We start from the raw sequence: 18,811 nt of genomic DNA, 5'->3' as shown, positions 1-18,811 counted from the left end.
TTCTTGGCAATGACTTGTGTTTCCACTCTTCCAGTCAGTGGGATCATGATTTCCATGTTGAATTTGCTTTCCCCTTATTGTGAAGGCACTCAGTTTTGCCCTCATTGTTTCCCAGGTACTGGTTTCTCTCTGGCCCTTTGTCCCTGGCTCAGTGTAAGATGCATCAACTCATGGCAGTGGCAGATTTTACCATGTTTCTGCTCTTGCTCCTACTTGGTGCAAAATCTTCCCAGCAGGAAGCCAGCAGTGCCTGGCTCAGCCATATGCTATCAGCCAAGGAGCTTTCCAACAGCTGCCACTGCCTGAGTGACTGGCAGTGTCATCCTGGGGGACAAGCACCCCCGTGCTTGTGTGCTCCTGCCTCTGCTGACCCCCTTCCCCAGTCCTCCCAGCCTCCCAGAGCCACACCAGAGCCTGCAGGAAGGACTTTCCTCACGCCATGTTCCTGGGCTCGTTGGATTGAATTTTATAACAAAAGCCATGGTGCTTCACAGGCACCTGTTTGGTTTTAGTGATCTGTAATAACAACAAAAAAGTAATTTTCAAGTGTGACACAGCTTAATTTATCCACATTGGTGGGTTTAAGAGGAATACATCATAAATGCTCAAGGTCCCTTTGTATGCAGTGGCTCTTTGTAAATTGACTCCTCCAACAAAAGTTGATTTCCTTTTCCAAGTCAGCATTTTGTACTTGTACAACCCGTAATTTGTTTGGGTGGCAAGAAATAAAGCTCCTGGTTTATATTGATGGCGGGATAGCCTTGGGTCTTGCCCTACCAGCCTCCTGTTGGACCACATCTTCCAGATTTCCTGCCCTTCACTGGAACTCGCAGAAGAGAAAACCCCCTTGGAAGGCTGTTCCTTTGTGCTGGATCCCAATTCTTGTCCCATTTCCTGGCTAATGCTCCCCACTGCTAAGGGCTGGTCCTTGCTCAGAATTATTCAACATAATCTGTCCCAACAAGTTTTCCCTTTGGTTTTCAAACCCCACACAAAGCACTGATGAAAAGTAAGATTCCTTCCTTATTCCTGAGTCATTCTGTTGCAAAGAATCCACTCAGATGTCTTGCTGTCTTGTGTCTGTACTTTTTTGGGTCTGTGTTCAGGCTTTGTACATCAAAATAAAGTGAGCTCTGCTTTCATGCAGAAAGGGCTGCGTCTGCTGCAATGAAAGTGTGGAGAGGAGGGTGACAGCACACACATCTCAGGAGATGTAAGCGTACATCTGCCATTCAGCTTTATTTTATTTTGGATAAAAAATAAATCTTGATTCTGACAGGCAGCTACTGGAGATTTTAATCAAAGTACTCAAGTCTGCATGAGCTGCACAAGCACTTGGACACTCTGCCTTCTCCCTGGAACAAATGAAGATTTCTATGGAGCCTGAAATCTGAGCTGAGAAGTGTGGAACTTCAAAGTGGATGTTTAGTCAGGGATGCGTCTGAGACATTCGGCTACTTGGTGATGCAGAGTGCTCAGGAATCCTGTGCCTGAGCTGCTCTGGGGTACTGTATGCAAGTTCTGTCATGTCCCGTCTTGTCCATGCCCCCTCCCTGCCTGGTTTGGTCTCTTGTGCAGCACCGTGAGATCAATTAGTCTCTGCCTCCCCTTTCACACTCCCTCAGAACTTATCTTCAAGCCTCCAGAAAAAAACCCTTGACACCAGTGTAAAGAAATGGTGGCCCATTAATCAAGACAGAGCATGTGCCAAGCTACTTTCTGTGCTGCTCAAGTGAGGATGGCAGGTCACACACAGTCACTTTGCAGGTTGGCTCTGCTCTGCAACCTGATTCTCAGCAGTAGAGCCCCAACTTTACAAATTTTCATTTCTGTAGTGACTCAGTTTTTGCTAAATAGGAATATCCTAGGCCTCCTCCAAGGTGTACACTTGAGGATATTCCTTTTCCGTGCTAGACAGCAAAGGAGATGAAGGGGAAAGACTGGTAACCTTCAAAATACTCTTATGGCTATGATGTTCTTCTCAGAAACACCCAGACCGAACTGCCCACACTTGCAGGCATTCCACATCTCACCACACAGCCCAAAGTAACCCAAACTCCGAGGGATTGATTTTCATCTTCTGGTGTTCCTTCATGCAGCTTTTAACTTTTCCACTTCCTGAGTAGTCACTTGGTTACCATTAAGCACTGGTTAACAGTTTCAAAATCCTTGGTGTCTTTCCTAATATTTGGCTCAATAACCTGCTAGCCAGCAGCCTCACTGCTGTGGCTACAAGCATTCCTGCTGTCTGCAGATGCATGTAGAGCTGTGTCATTCCTTTGTGCTGGCACCAGGAAGGAAGGTGAAGCAGAACCATGGGGGAGTTGGGCTGTGCTTTGCATCGGCTGCAGCCCACCTGCTCCAGGTCATTAATTTTTTAGTGTAGTCAGTCCTCACCTTGATGTTGGTGCTGTGCGCATGCCTGCCCAGCACCTCCCTGCCCCTTGCCCCATCCCTCTGCATCTTCAGTGGTTCACAGCACTGGGATGCCTCCACAGAGGCCAACCCACAATTCAGAGGTGTGAGACAAAGCGGATGCGCTGGGAGTATGCCAGGTCCAAGACATAGAGCAGCAGGTTGACATAGGTGAAGATGGCAATCACCAGCTGGCTGTCCCAGGGGCACTTCCCCTTGGCGCAGAGGCCAGGGCGTCGTGGGGAGCCATACTTGCTGTCAAAGCAGAACACTGGCCAGATGACCGCAGCACTCATGTAGAGCAGCACAGCCCCAAAGGTGTAGATGACCACAGAACGCTCAAAAGGGAACCACAGCAAGGCAGTCTTACCTGTGACACTGAAGGCCACTACCACCACTGTCACCACAAAGCAAAAGCTGTAGACAGCCACACACCACTGTGTCGCCACGTATTTACCATATTGGCTGTCGTTCACCAGTGCCCCAAAGATGATGCAGGCCACAAAGGCCTGAACGATTTTCAAGAGCCCAGAGATAGTAGCCATGTAGCTGGTGACTTGTCCTGGTTTTGCCCTGGTTAAGAACACCTCAGTGGCATACGCGACAAACAGAAGGCCCGCAAAGACGCTGGCTGCAATGCGGAAATCTCTCACCTCACAGCCGATGGGGTAACAGCCCACCTGGACGAAGTAGAGCGGGTAGATCACTGCAGCTGTGATGGACATGAGTGTGGCAAGCATGGCAAAAGCAGCAGTAAAGTTTCCCCAGGAGAGACTCAGGCAGCTGTGCAGGTGTGTGAACTCACAGGTGATGATGAACACAGTGATGGCAAAGCAGAAGGTCCAGACAAACATGCAGAAGGTGCCATATGCGGCACTGAACCCCCCTTGGTGGGCAACCAGGCTGAATGTGGTACATCCGAAGGTCATCTGCAGCAATCGAGCTATTCCTACAGGGGAAGTCACAGCAGCTGTGTTCAGATATGGCCCTCCCGTGCTCTCCATTATCTTTCCGGTCCAGCAGACAATGCACTCAATGCCTTCTCAAATGTCCTTTCTGGCTCTTGCACCTTTGCCCTGAGGCACACCTGGTCCCAGCTCAGTGGAGTGGCAGCTCAAATCTCGCTGGTCTCTGCCGGCATCAGTGGGAGCTGCCTCTGACGCTGCATCTCTGGCAGCTCTCTGCACAGACCTGCGGCTGCAGGGAGGTGACTGGCTGGCTCTGCCCACTGGCTGTAAGCTCAGGGTGCTGCTGTTCGCTCTCTGCTTCCTCAGGTCTGAAACCTGCCTCTGTGCTGTCCTTTGGCTGTCTCCTTTCCCGTAGGATGGTGCTTTCCCTGGAGGCTGACATTTATTCCATTTTCGTTCCGCAGCTGTAGCTTTATGCTGCACCGTTCACAGGAACCTGGAGTATAAATAGGGGTTTTATTAATAGTTCTGGAATGAGTCCTGCCCCCACTCAGCTGTTGGGAGCGGGTGTTATTTAACACTGAAGCTGCGAGCTCCATCAAAGGCTCTTGATTATCCTTCTGCTGTTCTTTTAGAAACTCTGGGGTCACTGGAATGCTGCCGTTCTCCACACAACCCCCTGCGCTGAGGGGAGGTGGCTGGCTGTGGCAGTGGGCTGTGATACGGCCGTGCTGCAGGAACAAGAGCTCAGTTCTGCAGACCCAAGAGCCCCTGAGAGGGGGCACAAGCCCAAAGGCAGCACAAACCCTATAAAAGAAAGGATTTAGGCCAGAGGCTGAATAAAAGCTGACTCACTTTGCTGCAGTTGATCTGGAGCAGTGATACATTTACCTGCTGTACTTTGTGTGACAGCTTGTGGCTGTGAAGGTTTACAGCACCCGTCCTCAACATTTCCTTAAACTCTTCCCTGTCTCTCTTTTAAATTTATGTGGAAATCAGTTTTTCTTGTATCTCTGAATGCAACAACCAAATACAATTGTTTTTTAAAAAATTGCTTTGATATTCTTAGCTCTGTTTTGGAACACAGATTTCAATAAATAGTGTCAAACCCTCCCTCCTGTGAGATCAAAGCTTTCACAATGAGCCATTCCTGGTATATAGTGCTCCCCAGACTTCACCTCTCCCCACAAGTGTCTTAATTCTATCTCCAAAAGCCCCAGACAAAATTGCTGATGTAGTTTCAGAATGGGACTGGGTGAATGTTTCCACCACAACATAGTAGAAAAATTCCTCCCTTACCCCACAAGCAGCATTGCTGACTCCTCACCTGCAGTGGTCATCCCAGTTTGGAAGCAGAAAAAATTACTGATGGAATGGCTCACATGAGGACAGTACAAATTTTTGGCTGTAACGATAAAACGATAAAACGTGCCTACCTTCAGCTTTGTCACCATCTTGTAACCTCAGTGTCTCTTTCATTCATCTCAAGTACTTTCCATTTTCCTTAGAAAGGCCTCTGGTGCTAAAAGTACAAAAGCCTGCATTCATTTGGGGTGGAAGTTGCACAATTAACATCACAATAACCAGGAAATGCAGCAGGACAGCTGAGGAACTCCAGGTGAACAGGTTCTCATCCTGAAATCTTGCCTTTCCTGACTCTCTATTAATCCTTCACTTCTAGCAGGCCTCATTGGCAGTGGGTCACTTTCTGTATTGTGGCACTTTCTGGTGCATCACTTCCCCTCTGCCCAGGGACCAGGAGAAAGCACAGGGACACCCCATGTCATGGCCTACCTGAGGACACATCACCCCATCAGTGACACCGGGGCTCAAGGCAGAGCTGGTCCTGCTGCTCAGCTTCTGCTTTCCCATGGGAAGCGGTGCCCCTCTGAAGAGCCCTCAGCACCAGTCAGTGCTGGCAGAGGGCAAAGGTCCCCAAAATCACACTGGCGGAGCAGTGCACCAGACAGACCACGGCCACTTTTCCCTCAGAAATAAAGAACCTCATCTAGTCAAAAGATCACAGAATACAAACACATGGCACTGAATTCTTCCAGTCTTGCGCTTTTGTCACTGGCTTCTGCACGGCAGAAAAGAGATGAAAAACATAATCAGGACAATTCTACTTTTATATCCAAGTCATTAAAATATAGAGGATATCAGTAATTTCCGAACTGATCATAGGGAAACTGCACTGACGTTTTCCTGTTCTTCAGTTTCACTGGGAGCACCAGTCATTTTCTCTGTAGTTTTTCTTTATCTTCAATCTGTGTTAATTCCAATCATGCACAGGAAGACAGATGATTGTGGTGGTCTGTGTGTGGTCCTGCCCGAAAAGGAACCAAAGGGCTACAGTTTACTTACCCAAAACAAGGGATCTCACAAGCAGCACCACTGTTCTAACCTGGCAAGGTCTGTCTTGAAAGTACAGGGAATTTTTCTAAAATCAGGCCCAAACTCTCTGTGGCCTATATGCTGTGTAACCATGTACACAACTGCAGGCACACACAGTTGGTCCCAGGACCTCGTGCAGTAGGGATGTGCAGCTGTGCTCCTTGTGCAGGTCTCCCCACACCCCCACACTGTGCTGCAGGGTAAAGCTCTGCTCCAGCCACCCACATGCTCCCACCCAAGGAACGGTCTCCTCTCCAGCCTCAGTTATGCATTCTCAATCCCTCCCTTGTTCTCCTCCCACTACTATCAAAGGGGATTCTCTCTGCTGAGGTGGGTGTGTTCCCAAGTGACTAGAAGAGAAATATGTTGGTGCTTGTCTTCTCTGCCTTTTCTGCTCCAAATGCTTCTGATGCTCTGATCAAACATTTCCCTCACTGGAAGAGAGGCCTTTGCAGCAAAACCAGATCTCCCTCCACCTTACAACGCAATGCCCTGGACAACCTGGGGAATCACAGGCAAGCCAAAAATGCTGTGAAAGTCTGCAAACATCAGGTGCTGGGTGAAAGTCTCTGTAGTTAAACCTTATATTACAACCTCTTCATCAGAGAAACAATGACAAGGAACACTGCAATGGGAACACAGAAATCTAATGAATACAAAACGTCAACACCACCCTTAGCCCTCTCCCAGGCACAAGTGACCATCAGGATAACCCATTCAAATGAGCAGCATATACAACTTTACAAAGACATAGGTATAGTTCTCTGGTCAGCCCTTATAAATAGCATTTTACATATTAAAATAAATATGTCCACGTTGCCAAAGTACCAAGAGGTTTCTTCGTTATTAAAAAAAAATATGTTACAATATCATTTATATTTCTTGCTTAGTTTAAAAAAGTAATAAAAAAGTCATTTTATAAAATAATATGAATAAATTGAGTACAAGAGTGTCCATCCCTAGCACATGTCCTGGGCCTGTATATTGTGACTCAGCATGAGATGCTAACCTCCAGGAAGTAATGTAATCATTTCTTCACTTCTAGTTGGACAGAAGAAATCCAGTGCTTGCTTTTTTCACCACTTGTAATGAGTCTATGATGTAAAATTCATGGCAAGGGAAGATGTCCCAGATCTGGGGAAGGTTCTCATTGCTGCTATTTATGGCTTTGCTTTGCTACTCCCTGTATCCGACTGCCTTGTGTAACACAGGAAGAGGATGTGACTGGCTGAAACTTAGCCCAGGAGTTTGGAGGGAACAAGTTCCAGCCAAACAGTGTAAGCAAGAAATTGCTGCTTGCCTGGTTTTTTGTTTTTTTTTTTCTTTTTGTTCTTGACACACCATAAGCGTGCAAGAGTGTGGGAGCATGTGAGTGCACAGGTGTGAGTGTGCATGGGTATGAGCATGCATCTGCCTGCAGAAACGTTAAGGAAGAAGATTAGAAAGTTTGGGAGAAGGGCTGAGAGTCTCTCTCTCCCCTCCTGATCTAATCTCTGCCCCTCTGATGAGCCCTCCCTAGTTACCACTGCTGAGCATCCCCAGGAGTTTACTGGGCTCCAGGCCCTGCTGCTGTGCCATCTTCTGAACATCGAAACCCATGTGCATGAGGAACTGGATCACATTCATCTCCTGCCCTGTGAACTGGTCCCTGATTGTGGGGCACGAGGGGTTGCAGTGAGGCCATGGACAGCTGTCAATCAGGTGAATTGGGCAGCCTTTCAGAGGAGCCTTCCCATTTTTGTTGCTCTCATGGAGGCTCCGATCCCAACAGTGCAGGGCACGGGGTAATGATGTCCCCTTCACCTGGATGTCAGTCCAGTGACTGAAAAGACAAACCGTACAGATCACATTAGAGGGGTCCGGCTGCCAGGACAGGTTCATTCCCAAGCTGCATCCCCGTTCACCTCTCACAGGATCTGCACAAGCACTTACTTGCGTGTGATGATCTCGTGGGACAAACAGGCAGGAGCAAAGCTCGCTCTAAAGGAAAAAACAGAAACGTGGATATGTCTTGAAGGACAAAGTAAATCCCGCTGAATCAAACCTTCCAGACTAGGGAGAGGGTGGAATTTTACACAAAAATGAAAAAGGCAAGATTCTTGATGTAGATGAACTAACAGTCACCAAATTTACAACACTCCTTTTTCAGCAGAGGTCTGCGAACACTAGGACACTGGATAAGAATGTCTCTTAGAAACAAATGAGACAGGTTTTTCTCAATGAAACACTTACGTCACATCCTTCAAGGTGTTTCTCAGCTCTCTACCCAAATTCTGGATGTAGAGCCACTGCCCTTCCTGAACAGGCTGGCCAGTTAGGTGTACGTTGTCTACAGTAAGCTGGGCCTCATCGAAGAGCCACTGGACAACAAAGACTGGGCCTAGAAAGACAAAAATTTCAGAAAAGGGATTGCTCCAAGTTAGTTACAGATACAGAGGAAACCCTAAGTCCATTTGATCTCTCTCCTTTGGTACTTACATCGAAGAGTGGGGTAAATCTTATATCCAAAAAAGCAATTCCATTCCTCTCCCTCTTTAAACTGCAGTTTACAGCGTTCAGGAACAATGCCATTCCAGTATCTAGAAGACAAAGCAATAACAGAATGGGAGGCACAGGGCAATCCTAACAATGTATCCTCTCCATATCCTAGTTTCTGTTCGGATTAGAATTTCAACTGACAGAACAGCTCTCACAGCAGCACTGTCCCATCAACACATTTTAGAGCATCTACAACTGTACATGTTCTTTCGCACATCTAGACTTTCCATTATTGTCTTTTCCAATAAAATACTTGAAAAACCACTGATGTAGACAATACTCCTTAAGTATCAAAGTGAAGGAACACAGAGGAGGAGGAGATCTTTTCCACACTCTAACCTCTTAAAGTAGTGTACTTTAGAGCATCTGACTGTACCTTATTCCTCTTCTAATGGCTTCTGTTGGAGCACATGTTATGGTATCAATACAGTCGGTTCTGCGATACTGTTTGTTATCTAGGAACCATCCAGAGTCTGCCAAGCCTCGAACCTGAATCCCTTGATAACCCATCTCCTCCAGCTGCTCTGCCACTCGATCCACATTCAGGAGCACTCCTGTCCCTCCAGCACTGCAACAACAACATCAACACTGCAATCAACACTGTAACACTGCTAGCAAGGTGTTACAGACCTTGCTAGCAGACAAACCTTCTTCAGCACTGACATGCTATAAAGACCTTCATCTACCCACAAAAGAGCTATCCAACCATTCACCACAAACTTGGTAGACACCACATTATTTCCTGGCTTTGCAAAACTCAGAAATAAAGCTAGTGCTGAGTAATAATCTGGTAGCTCAGAAGTAAAGTCCTGTTGTTACTCTCTTTCCTGGGAGATACATGTGCTCTGTATCATTTCCAAGGGGGTTGGCAGCTCAGAAACTAAAAGCATCTGAAGTGAGACAAATTCACTCCTTGCAACTTCTCTATTACGCTCCCATGTAATATACACTGAGTGTACCAGAGCTTTGTGCAACACAGGATGATCCAGAGCACCTGTGTGAGACAAGTTTGGTTTTTATTTTGGTGTCCTGAAACAATTCACAGGAGGTGTGTGTCTTATGATGTCGGCCAACAGGAACCAGCATTCTTGATGCACAGAAGAACGCAAAACTTTGTTATCATTTTCTCAGTTTTCTCTTAAGTGGACCAGAAGCTGATGAAGTAATATTGTATCATCCTCTGTTGACCACTTACAGGAGAAAACTGACCGGAGATACAGGGTTTGCTGTGTTAGTGTTACTGTACTCCTAGAAGAAATGTTTCAGGAACTGCTGAGACCTCCTCCCTTAACAGCTTTCTGCTGTGGAAAGCTCTCTTCACCAAACGGAATCTTGTGGATACCTACCTGCTCCCCGCTAGCAGCAACACTTTCGCAGTGCTCAGACCTTTTCCCACCAGCTCCTTTATAACCTCCTGTATGATCAGTGCTCCCATGAAGGCATATTCATCTGGAAGACAGCTCAGTGTCAAAAAAATTCCTTCCTGTCCAGGCTCAGACTTTTACTTCCTCTCCAAAAATGTTTAAGAACCTTCCAAAGGGATTACGAATCTAAACTCAGGCTCATTTTATCCACCTATACCAAATACACCTAACAAGAGGTTCTCCCCCACCCCATACAAAATGTGCTGCCCTGAAAGAGAACAGAGTGAATCGAATACTCAATTACACAAGCACCTTCCTATGGCAGTGCTTAGAAATGAGTAAACTTGGAAAAGGAAAACAAGAAGGAAGGTACTGGAGGAACACACATCTTCCTACCACCTGGAACCTCAGTTCCAACTTACTGCTTCCCCGTTTTCCCAATTCATCAAGCCAATTCAGAGAAGCAATGCTTCACAAGATGTTACGCATACACAGACACTGCTTCCTTGGCATCACCGTGGTTGCTGGTGTGTAACTGCTCCAAAGGAACAGCTCCAAGGAGCTGGGATGAGGTGAAAAGGTCCCTTACTGTGACACCACCAGAATGACATCTGATGGTAATGCAGCATGTATTAAGATGAATTATGCTGTTTCCCAAAGAAACCTGCAGACAGCTTTAGCTTGACACATGATGGCTCCTGCCTAAGGCAAAACATCCTTCTGATAAAAGTCTGACACTAAATTCACAGTCCTGCCTCTCAGGTCAGCCATGCAAAAGTTACATGCAACAGTCCATGGTCCCTCAGCTACAGCAATTAATTTGCTGCGTGCTGGAACCTGGAGATTCATCTAAAAGGAATTTTGTTCCTCTAATCCTTACATACTGCATCAGTGTAACATCTCTGCAAGCAGTGGCTCTGAACTATGTCAAAACAGCCTGAGCTAAAGAGATCAGGATGTTTTATCTGGAAGTAGCTTGATATTCTTTCCTGCCCTTCAGCAAGAAAAAGCCTGTTTCTCGTCCACGTGGTTTCACAGAAGTCTGGCCACATCCTTTAATGTGTGATGTCTGGGGCAGCAACGGCCCATCAGCAACACTCACTTTTCTCAGACTTGGAAGAGGCACCACTCCAAACATCACTTGAGCAATATGGGATGAATCTGTAAGAGAGAGCTGTGTGAGTCCGGCTGTGCCTCTGACACGCACAACAGGGTGAGGATGGGGTCACCTAGCTGGAAGAAAATAAAATCCTGGGAAGGGGAAAAGGGAAGAGTTTCTGTCCAATTTGACAACTTACCTTCCTGCACACCAAGTGACAACTATAACTGTCTTGAATTTTCTCCTGAACACTGGTAGTTTTACTGAATTAAATCAATAAATAACGTGTCTTTTATCAATCTAATTGAAGCACTAAGCTCAGTGGATGGAACGATGAACCACGACTTTGCTCTCAGCTATTCTGCCAACACAGTGGATGCCCTGTCACAGGGCAACTCTCTGTGCTTCAGTTTTTCACATGGAAAATGAGAAGAATCTAGTCAGTGCAGTGTAAATGCTGACTGCAACCATTGGAGGTTTTTGCAGGAATTAACTTCTCATGTCTCTGTCTTGCAGAAGATAAATTAACATCCCTTCTGTGTAGATGCATATATAAACTAGTCTCTCTCATTTCTCTTCTTTGAACTAGGAGAGCTGCTCCACATTCTTCTCAAATTGTCAGATGCGTAACACACTATCAGCCCACCGCTCATGACGGATTCAGCACTGCAGCTGTTTGAGAAGGCTCTCTAAGGTATCCCCAGTTTTTCTCCATTAGATCACCCCAAAACTCCAAGGAGATTGAACTTAAGTTTCTCTGGACCTTGTCAGCCCTACATATTAGAGAGTTGAACTGCAGCAAATGAGGAAACACACAATTTCCTTTTCCAAGTATTAGTCTTAACTTGTCTCTGCAGCACTCTTGCTAGCCTAAAAGGCAGGAGATGCTGTTTAAGTATAAAGCTATTTCCCTCCGTTGTCCCTCCTTACACCATGTTTGCATTCCACCAGTGGGGATTTTCTTCTGGCTGAGAGGACAGGATTCCAGTTCCTGCAGATGGGCACAAAGAAACAAGAAACATACAGATGACAGTCTGTGATTTCAGAGGAATCGTGGGAGCCTCATGCAAGACCTCTGACCACACAGAAAACAAACATCCATGATGAAAAACATTGGCAAGGGAAGTGGAAGGAACATTTCTAAATTTGCCCTTAGGCAGATTTGACATTAAGAATTTGATTCGTGCTACAGATGAAGCCTGTCTAGAAGCTTCTTGTAGTACAGAAGAGACCTGTGATGCCTATTTAAGTACCTCCCCAGAATACAAATCCTAGCAGGTAAATTCCAATATACTCAATTAGATGATCTGTGTGAGTGACGGAGGTTTGGCTACCTAGGAGGCTGCAGCGTGAGAAGAGAGCGAAGAGAGCAGCACCCATTCCCGGCGATGCCTGTGCACCCAAACGCCTGCCCGTGCCCGCGGCACGGGATCTTCACGGGGCAGCAACCAGGCACCTTCCAGGGCGGTGGTGACAGCGGGCGCTACCTCAGCCCGGTCCCAGCCCCTCGGGGTTGCCCAACGGGGTGGAGGGGACGACTTACCCACGCGGGTCGCGGGCCACTCCCGGGAGCTCATCAGCCGCCGCATGGTGTCGTAGCGGGTGTCGCAGTTCTCCCTGTTGAAGCAGTACCACCCTCCTGGCGAGAGGACAGGGGTCAGCCGCCCCGAAGGGCCGGGGGCTCGCGGGCGAGGGACGGCGGCCCGCAGGGGCCGGGGCACCGAGGGCAGCCTCGGGTCGCCGCCCCGCTCGTGGCCGCCGTTGCGGAAGTCGGGGGCGCCGGCGCTCACCTTCCAGGAACAGCAGCCACCGCCGACTGCCTTTGGACTCCTTCAGGTAGTAGCTGCGGGCACAGACAAGGGGCAATGCCTAAGCGGGAGCCGGGCCCGGCCGCAAGGCTCTGGAGCCAGTCGGGCCGGGGCGCCGGGACCACGCCGAGGCGACGGGCGGCGGGCAGGGGCGGCGGCTCTGGCGGCGGCGCCGCTCGCGTCCGCCCGGGGAAACGCCGGGGCCGCCGCCCGGGAGGCGCTCGCTGCACCTGTCGCCGCCGGTGCCACGCGCCGCCGCGCGGTGGCGCCGCAGCCCTCGGGGCCGGGGCCGCGGGGAACGGCGGCAGCCGCGCGGGGCAGCCCCGGGGCGCCTGGAGGGGCCGGCGCGGCGCGGGGACTCACCCGGCCGGGCTGCCGTCGTTGCAGGTGACCGAGGCGTTGTGCAGGAGGTGCAGGCGCAAGTCGTGCGGCAGTGCCTGGGCCGAGCAGGGGTACAGCGACTGCGCCAGGCTCTTGATCTGCGCCATGAAGCTGTCCATGTTGCCCTCCACGGCGGTGAAGTCCAGCGGGAAACTCTCGGCTGCCGCCGCCGCCGCCTCGCCGCGCTCGCGGACCGCCGGGCCTCGCCGCCGCCAGCCCTTCCTGCCCTCGCCGCCGGGCCCGGCGTGCAGCAGCCCCAACAGCAGCAGGAGGTGCACCGCTGCCGTGCCCATCGCCGCCCGCCGCCACCCGCCGCTCGCCGCGGCGGCAGCAGCCAGTCCCCGGCGGCGGGCAGCGCCGCCCGCGCTCCGCCGCGCCCCGCCGCGCCACCCGCGGGGACGGGGGTCGGCGGCGGGCGGAGAGGGTAGCGCCGGCGGCGCGGGCTCGGTGGCGCGGCTGCCGGCACAGGAGCCCGCCACCCGCTCCCAGGCGGCGAGCATGACAGAGGGGCACGGAGTGCGCGGGGAGCGCGCCGGGGGCGCCGCCAGCCCGGGCGCCGCGTGGGGCAGCAGCCGGCCAGCCCCCGCCCTGCCCTGCCCTCCGCCCCCTCGGAGCGAGGCGGAGGGAGCGGGGGGTCTGCGCCGCGCCACACCGGCACGGTGGGCCGCTCCGTCGGGGCGCGCCCCGCGCTCGACGGCGACGCCATCGCCGCCCCTGCCGGCGCCGGGGCCGCGGCGGTGGCGGCGGCGCCCGACAGCCTCGCCCGCAGGGCGGCGGGGGCCCGGGGCGGCCTCTCTCCGGGGCCGGGGGGGCGGTCGGGCCGCCCGAGCGCGAGGCTCCGCACGTGGCAGCCCCCGTGGCGGCGCCCCAGGCCCGCGCCGCGCCCCCCGTCCCGCCCCTCTCCCCCCACAGCCCCGACGGCAGCTCCTCCCCGGCTCCGCGTGGGCGGCACTGCCCGCCCCGCCCCGGGACGTGCCACCGCCGCTTCACCGGCGCAGCTCGGCTCCGCGCCCCCCGATCGCTCTTGTGCGGGATCCCCCACGCTGGCCGGGGGATGGCCCGCGGTGCCGGACTCCGGCCTGGCCCTGGCCCCCAGAGCGCAGCGGGAAGCGGTCGTTTGGTCCCAGACATCGGCGTTCGGTCTGATTAGCTTCCGCGGCTGACCGGGGCCGGCGGCGGGTCGTCCCCGGCCGGAGGATGCTGCTGCCGGGAACAGGAGGGGACGTGGAGGCCCCGGGCGTGCCGGAGTCACGGCAGGCCGGAGGCGGGGGTTCCGGCCCCCTTGCTGCCCCCAGCCCTGGCGCGGCTTTCCCGGGGGTCGAAGCCTCCGCGCCGTAGAGGCTTCGCCCTGTTGCTCTCGGCAGCTCGCGAGGTTTACCGCCGGCCGCTCTCCCACGGGGCCCGGACGTTTCCAGGAATTGCAAGAAAAATCCTGGAGAAAAAGCCGTGTTGTCACCAGAGTGCCGGTCATCTGAGAGAGGGGAAATTCCTTGGAAATGGCCTTATCGCAGACCTCGGAGTTAAAAACCGGGGAAAAAACAGAGAAAATGCTACGCTTTGAATACTTCATTTAAATACGAAATAGGACAACTCACACTCCTCGACAGCCTTCCAGAAAGGAGCAGGAAGACTGTCTTAACTGGGAAGTATAATCTATCTGGGATCAGAAAAGGTGAAAAGAGTATAATCTTAAAATAGCACGTGGAAGGTTTTTTTGTCAAGCTGGAATTAGGGCTGTCCAACTGCTGCAACTACATTTTTTACCTTACTGTGTTTGGACTTTCTGAATGTAGACTCAGCTCTATGTTTCCTACACACGTAGCATGTGGTTTTGGTTTGCTTGCCATGTTGGGTTTTTTATCTTTCAGTTACTCTTACGTACTCTCAGTTCTTGCTCTGTTCTCACTCAGATTTTTACCTCCAAATGTTATATTTAAGTGCTAATACTGACAACAGTATCTTTGAAGCCAAGAAAAGCTACTCAATTGACTGTGCACCTCCTCAAGTGCACGATATGCACTCCCTGACAGGTTTTTGGTCCCAGCACATTTCTGCATCATTGTATCTTTCTGTACACTGGCCTAAACCTCCCTTCCTCACTGTCCGTGCCAGGTCCAAGCAATGGATCACTGAGACTAGTTACAACAAGTTAAGGAACTCATCAGTTGGCCTGAGCAGAGCTTCATCTGGAAACTGGCTCAGTTAGTGCAAAGTCTGAAGCAGAAAGTCCTCAGAGTGTTCCAGGATCCCTGGAAGATTTGGCATAAACAACTTCAGGACCTCATAGTCCACTAGGTATAGCAAGAAAACAGGAGGGGTAAGATTGCTGAACTCCATCCTTCACAGTAAAGCTGCCGTGCCTCCCATTGCCAGGCTTGCATTCCTCCTGGTGTCCCTGCTCTTTCTCTCCATGGAGGGCTGAGTTCCTGCACTCTGTAATGCCTTGCTTGGTAACCAGCTGGCTGCAATAAGGGGCAACCAATTCTGATGCACCAGGGAGGAACCTTATGGCAGAGAGGAATGCATGTTAAAGTTGCAGATCTTTGTCCTAAGAAGTGAAGCAAAGAACTTTAAGTTTTGCCTGGCTTGGCTTTACTGAGCCCTCTTCAGCTTTCTGACCTCTGGTTCAGGTCACTCAGGGGAGGGTTCATTCAGAGCACTCCTACTACGCTTCCAAAGTTCAGTAAAATGTTGTATTACTTGTCATGGCCGAGCAAGGGGCTATGAGGAAGAATGTAAGGCTGTAGGTCTGGTATAACAGCCTTTCTAACTTCTAAACATTTAAATATGGTACCGTTCAACTCCTTGACGTACTGAACTTGAGTGAACATCAAAGTGACACAGATTTTGGAGAATTTTGTAATACTTCAGCATGAGAGGTTCACTGAGTTTTAATCTTTTGATAAGACCCTCCCTACATTGAATAGATTGGCCTCAGTACAAAAAGAAGCTCAGAGAAAGCTGAAAGAATTGGAGTCCTGCTCCAAGCACTGGAGATTTGGCATTTTTATTGGTAGGAAGGAGGTATGTAGGAGGCAAGCAAGAGACTTGTAGTGATTGGAAATAATGTTAAGGGAGATACAGTTTCCATTTAATACCTTTGAAAGTGAAATGTCCTGCATAATGTGCTCCACTATGTCCCAAGATATGTTCAGTATATTGGACTATCCTATACAAAAGCTTATGAGACAGTTCTGAATTCCCTCGTACCCTGCCAGGACTAAGGCAGTCCCAGCACTTGCCCTTTAGATGTTTCCCAAGGAAACCCAGGAACCAAGAGGGTTACACCTGGGTCCTGTGTAAGGACTCGTACCACAGGTATGGTTCCCCTTCACAGCCACCTCTCATTCCTTATTTGAGCCACTCTGCAGTCCTGGCTCAGACCAAGCTCCCTGGCTCATTGCTTGGGTCTTGTGTTGATCAGAAGTATGTGTGTGGTGTAAGTTACCCCATACAGCACCACTCACCGACAGAATCCTGCTTTTACACAGTCATGCTACTGCTGCCTCCTCTGACCCCGAGGCCAGGGGTTGTAAAGAACTCGAGGAGAGCAGCAGAGCCCTCTTAAAGCCTGCGTACAGATGTCGTGTGCTGAGTGATGCTCGGGTAGGAACCACCTCTTGAACATCCCCAGGACACTCTGTGGTCAGCGATGTTGCTACAGGCAGCAGGAAACACTCCAGAATCATTGTTACTGTGATAAGTGGCTTGCTCTGCATCATATTTTGGAGCTCATTACTACATATTTCTAGATGTTCACAGCTAATTTCCTATTAATTTTGAAAGAAGAAAGAAAAAAATAAAAGCAGGTGAGGTTTTGCTGCTTTATGAAGAAGCAAATATGAGTTATTCCCTGTATGCCTGTGACAATGCAGATGCAGACAGTGCCAGGGCTATGTATTGAATGCAAAGCACCAGCTGCCTGAAAAGTGGGATTAGGGAAGATCATTCTGCAGCATGTTCACTGTAATTACCAAAGAAATGCAATTTATGACAAATTTTTGGAGGATGTTTGGCTGGGGCTCACCTGGTAGATTTGCAGGCATCCTCCAGCCTGACAGGGCTCAGGACTTACTGCTTCAGACTTTGCACTAACTGACTAACTGACCAATTTCCAGATGAAGCTCTGGTCAGAGCCAAAATCTGATATAAGGGTGTTTTCAGCCATTCCCAAATGGTTACTCTTTCTTTGTGGCACTTTAATGGACTCCAGGTTGTAGTCACCTCCCCCTTTTCTCTCCTGATGCTTCTAATTTCAGATAAATGTTTGAGATTAGAAGTGGCTCTGGGTATGAAATGTGACCCTTCACCTCCGTGCAACTTTGTGATTATGCCATACCATTAACAACCAGAATCACTTCTAATCCCACAATTTGGAAATGTTCAGATCAAATTACATTGGTGTCTTTTTAACAGGAACAACGTTTCTTTAAGGGAAGTGTCACTTCCAGATGCAAAAAAGGAAACAGCTGCCTGCTTCAGACATCAAATAGGAGCTACACCCATCCAGAAATGAGATCAATTTTGGACTATGAAACTCAAAATGTGTCTTTCAAATTGGAATGGCTGCTCTGCCTGAGCAGGGGGATAGTCACTGCAGTTAACAAAGGCATCTTAATTGCTTCTTCTCCTCCAGAAAAAAGTATTAATTAGTGGAAGAATGGGATATCTTCATTATGTGTGAGATAGTTGCAGAGCTTTGGATCTCTCCCTATTTTAAAGACTAAGAAGTACTTGAATATCATAGATATTTGTTGCACCCTATTTTAGACGAAAGTGTGTCAGCTTTCAGAAAATCTTGCCCTTAAGTCCTTACACCTCTCCACGTATATTTACAGCAAAAGGAATTTGAAAAGGTTGGGAACTGTATATCCTGAACACTGTAGCTCTATAAATATGATGGCAATGATACTGCCCAATGGAATGAACAACACGTAAAGACATTTTAAAGCATTGTTTTAAACATTATTCACCTGGACATCCTTTATTACTATCTCTACATCTCACTGAACAGTTACGGTGTTGGGTGGACTTACGAATCCACATGCATAAGCAAGGGGATGTCTCTCCATCATTAAAATTCTCATTTTCATCCCTTCTCTCACGCCGCTGATATGGTAAACACAAGCAAGTGTAATCTTCTATGAAAGTGTCTTTCCTTGAAAGGATCTTTTTCCTTTTTAAGACAAGCAAACCAGACATTTTTGTGGGTGCTGGGGGTAGAAGTGGAGACTTAAGCTTAACATATAGGATAAATATAGAAGAAGTAGAGAAAAGAGAAAGTATCTGGCGCGTGGTTACAACTTAGGCTAAATAAATTCCAGTGGTTACTCAAACTAAAAGTTTTGGGGTTTGTTTTTTTTTTTGGTGGGTTGTTTTGTTTTGTTTTTATGATAGCAAACTAAACAGACTGTCATCGAATCTGAGAGCGCCTTTGATGCAGAGGCCGTGCTGAGACTGAAGAGGAAACCCATAAATGAAATAAAGTCTCTGGGAAATTGTGTGTTGTGAAATGTACGATAATTTCGGTTCCTTGGCTGCAGCCATCTCTCCTGACCAGCTGAGTTTGCAGCACTGACCGCGAGGTTCCAAGTCAACTTTTTTCTCTTTTTGCCAGAAGAAATGGCTTTCAGGGGCAGCAGGATGCTGTGCTTTGTCTGACCAACGGCGCCCCGATTGTGACACTGCCTGGACGCTCCTGAGGCACTGAGAAGGCGCCAGGATGCGCCCCGCTCCCCTGTGAAATGCGGGGTTCGCCAGGGCTGCTATTTGGCCCAGAAGAACCTTCCCAGTACGCGCAGGGATCTTCGGTATCACTGCTCAGGAGAGAGACAGGGATCCACCAGCCCAAGGGATTTCTGGCCACCAGCGCTGCCTGGGGATGTCCGGGCCGGCCGGCCCTCG

General features: G+C 49.7%; 2 protein-coding genes and 1 long non-coding RNA gene across 3 annotated transcripts; 1 reads left to right on the top strand and 2 right to left on the bottom strand.

Moving 5' to 3' along the window:
* Window positions 1–1,214: 1,214 nt before the first annotated feature.
* On the bottom strand, window positions 1,215–6,171 carry MYADML2 (myeloid associated differentiation marker like 2). The gene has a single exon (XM_048323755.1). It carries the CDS (start codon window positions 3,417–3,419, stop codon window positions 2,514–2,516), a length of 906 nt encoding a protein of 301 aa, XP_048179712.1. The 5' UTR covers window positions 3,420–6,171; the 3' UTR covers window positions 1,215–2,513.
* A 177-nt stretch (window positions 6,172–6,348) lies between these two features.
* Window positions 6,349–13,215, bottom strand: NOTUM (notum, palmitoleoyl-protein carboxylesterase). Its single transcript, XM_048323747.1, has 11 exons — window positions 12,890–13,215; window positions 12,509–12,561; window positions 12,262–12,357; window positions 11,649–11,709; window positions 10,722–10,780; window positions 9,602–9,704; window positions 8,632–8,823; window positions 8,196–8,296; window positions 7,950–8,097; window positions 7,650–7,697; window positions 6,349–7,539 (listed from the first exon to the last, which is right to left on the bottom strand). The coding sequence occupies exons 1-11, from the start codon at window positions 13,198–13,200 to the stop codon at window positions 7,233–7,235; spliced, it is 1,479 nt and encodes a 492-aa protein (XP_048179704.1). The 5' UTR covers window positions 13,201–13,215; the 3' UTR covers window positions 6,349–7,232.
* Window positions 13,216–13,906: 691 nt separating this feature from the next.
* On the top strand, window positions 13,907–18,408 carry LOC125335838. Its single transcript, XR_007207562.1, has 2 exons — window positions 13,907–14,579; window positions 17,324–18,408. It is a non-coding gene; the product is annotated as an uncharacterized LOC125335838 (long non-coding RNA).
* Window positions 18,409–18,811: the final 403 nt, after the last annotated feature.

This window comes from Corvus hawaiiensis, chromosome 19 (assembly GCF_020740725.1).
Source record: "Corvus hawaiiensis isolate bCorHaw1 chromosome 19, bCorHaw1.pri.cur, whole genome shotgun sequence".
Taxonomy (NCBI): domain Eukaryota; kingdom Metazoa; phylum Chordata; class Aves; order Passeriformes; family Corvidae; genus Corvus; species Corvus hawaiiensis.
The sequence above is the reverse complement of the archived record's forward strand: the minus strand, read 5'-3'. Positions and strand labels throughout refer to the sequence as shown.

Coding starts and splice junctions, on each gene's coding strand:
- MYADML2 (XM_048323755.1), bottom strand. CDS start 3,419: ATGGAGAGCACGGGAGGGCCATATCTGAACACAGCTGCTGTGACTTCC.
- NOTUM (XM_048323747.1), bottom strand. CDS start 13,200: ATGGGCACGGCAGCGGTGCACCTCCTGCTGCTGTTGGGGCTGCTGCAC. Junction 12,562..12,889: donor AACGACGGCAGCCCGGCCGG/GTGAGTCCCCGC, acceptor CTGTGCCCGCAG/CTACTACCTGAAGGAGTCCA. Junction 7,698..7,949: donor AACACCTTGAAGGATGTGAC/GTAAGTGTTTCA, acceptor TTTTTCCTTTAG/AGCGAGCTTTGCTCCTGCCT.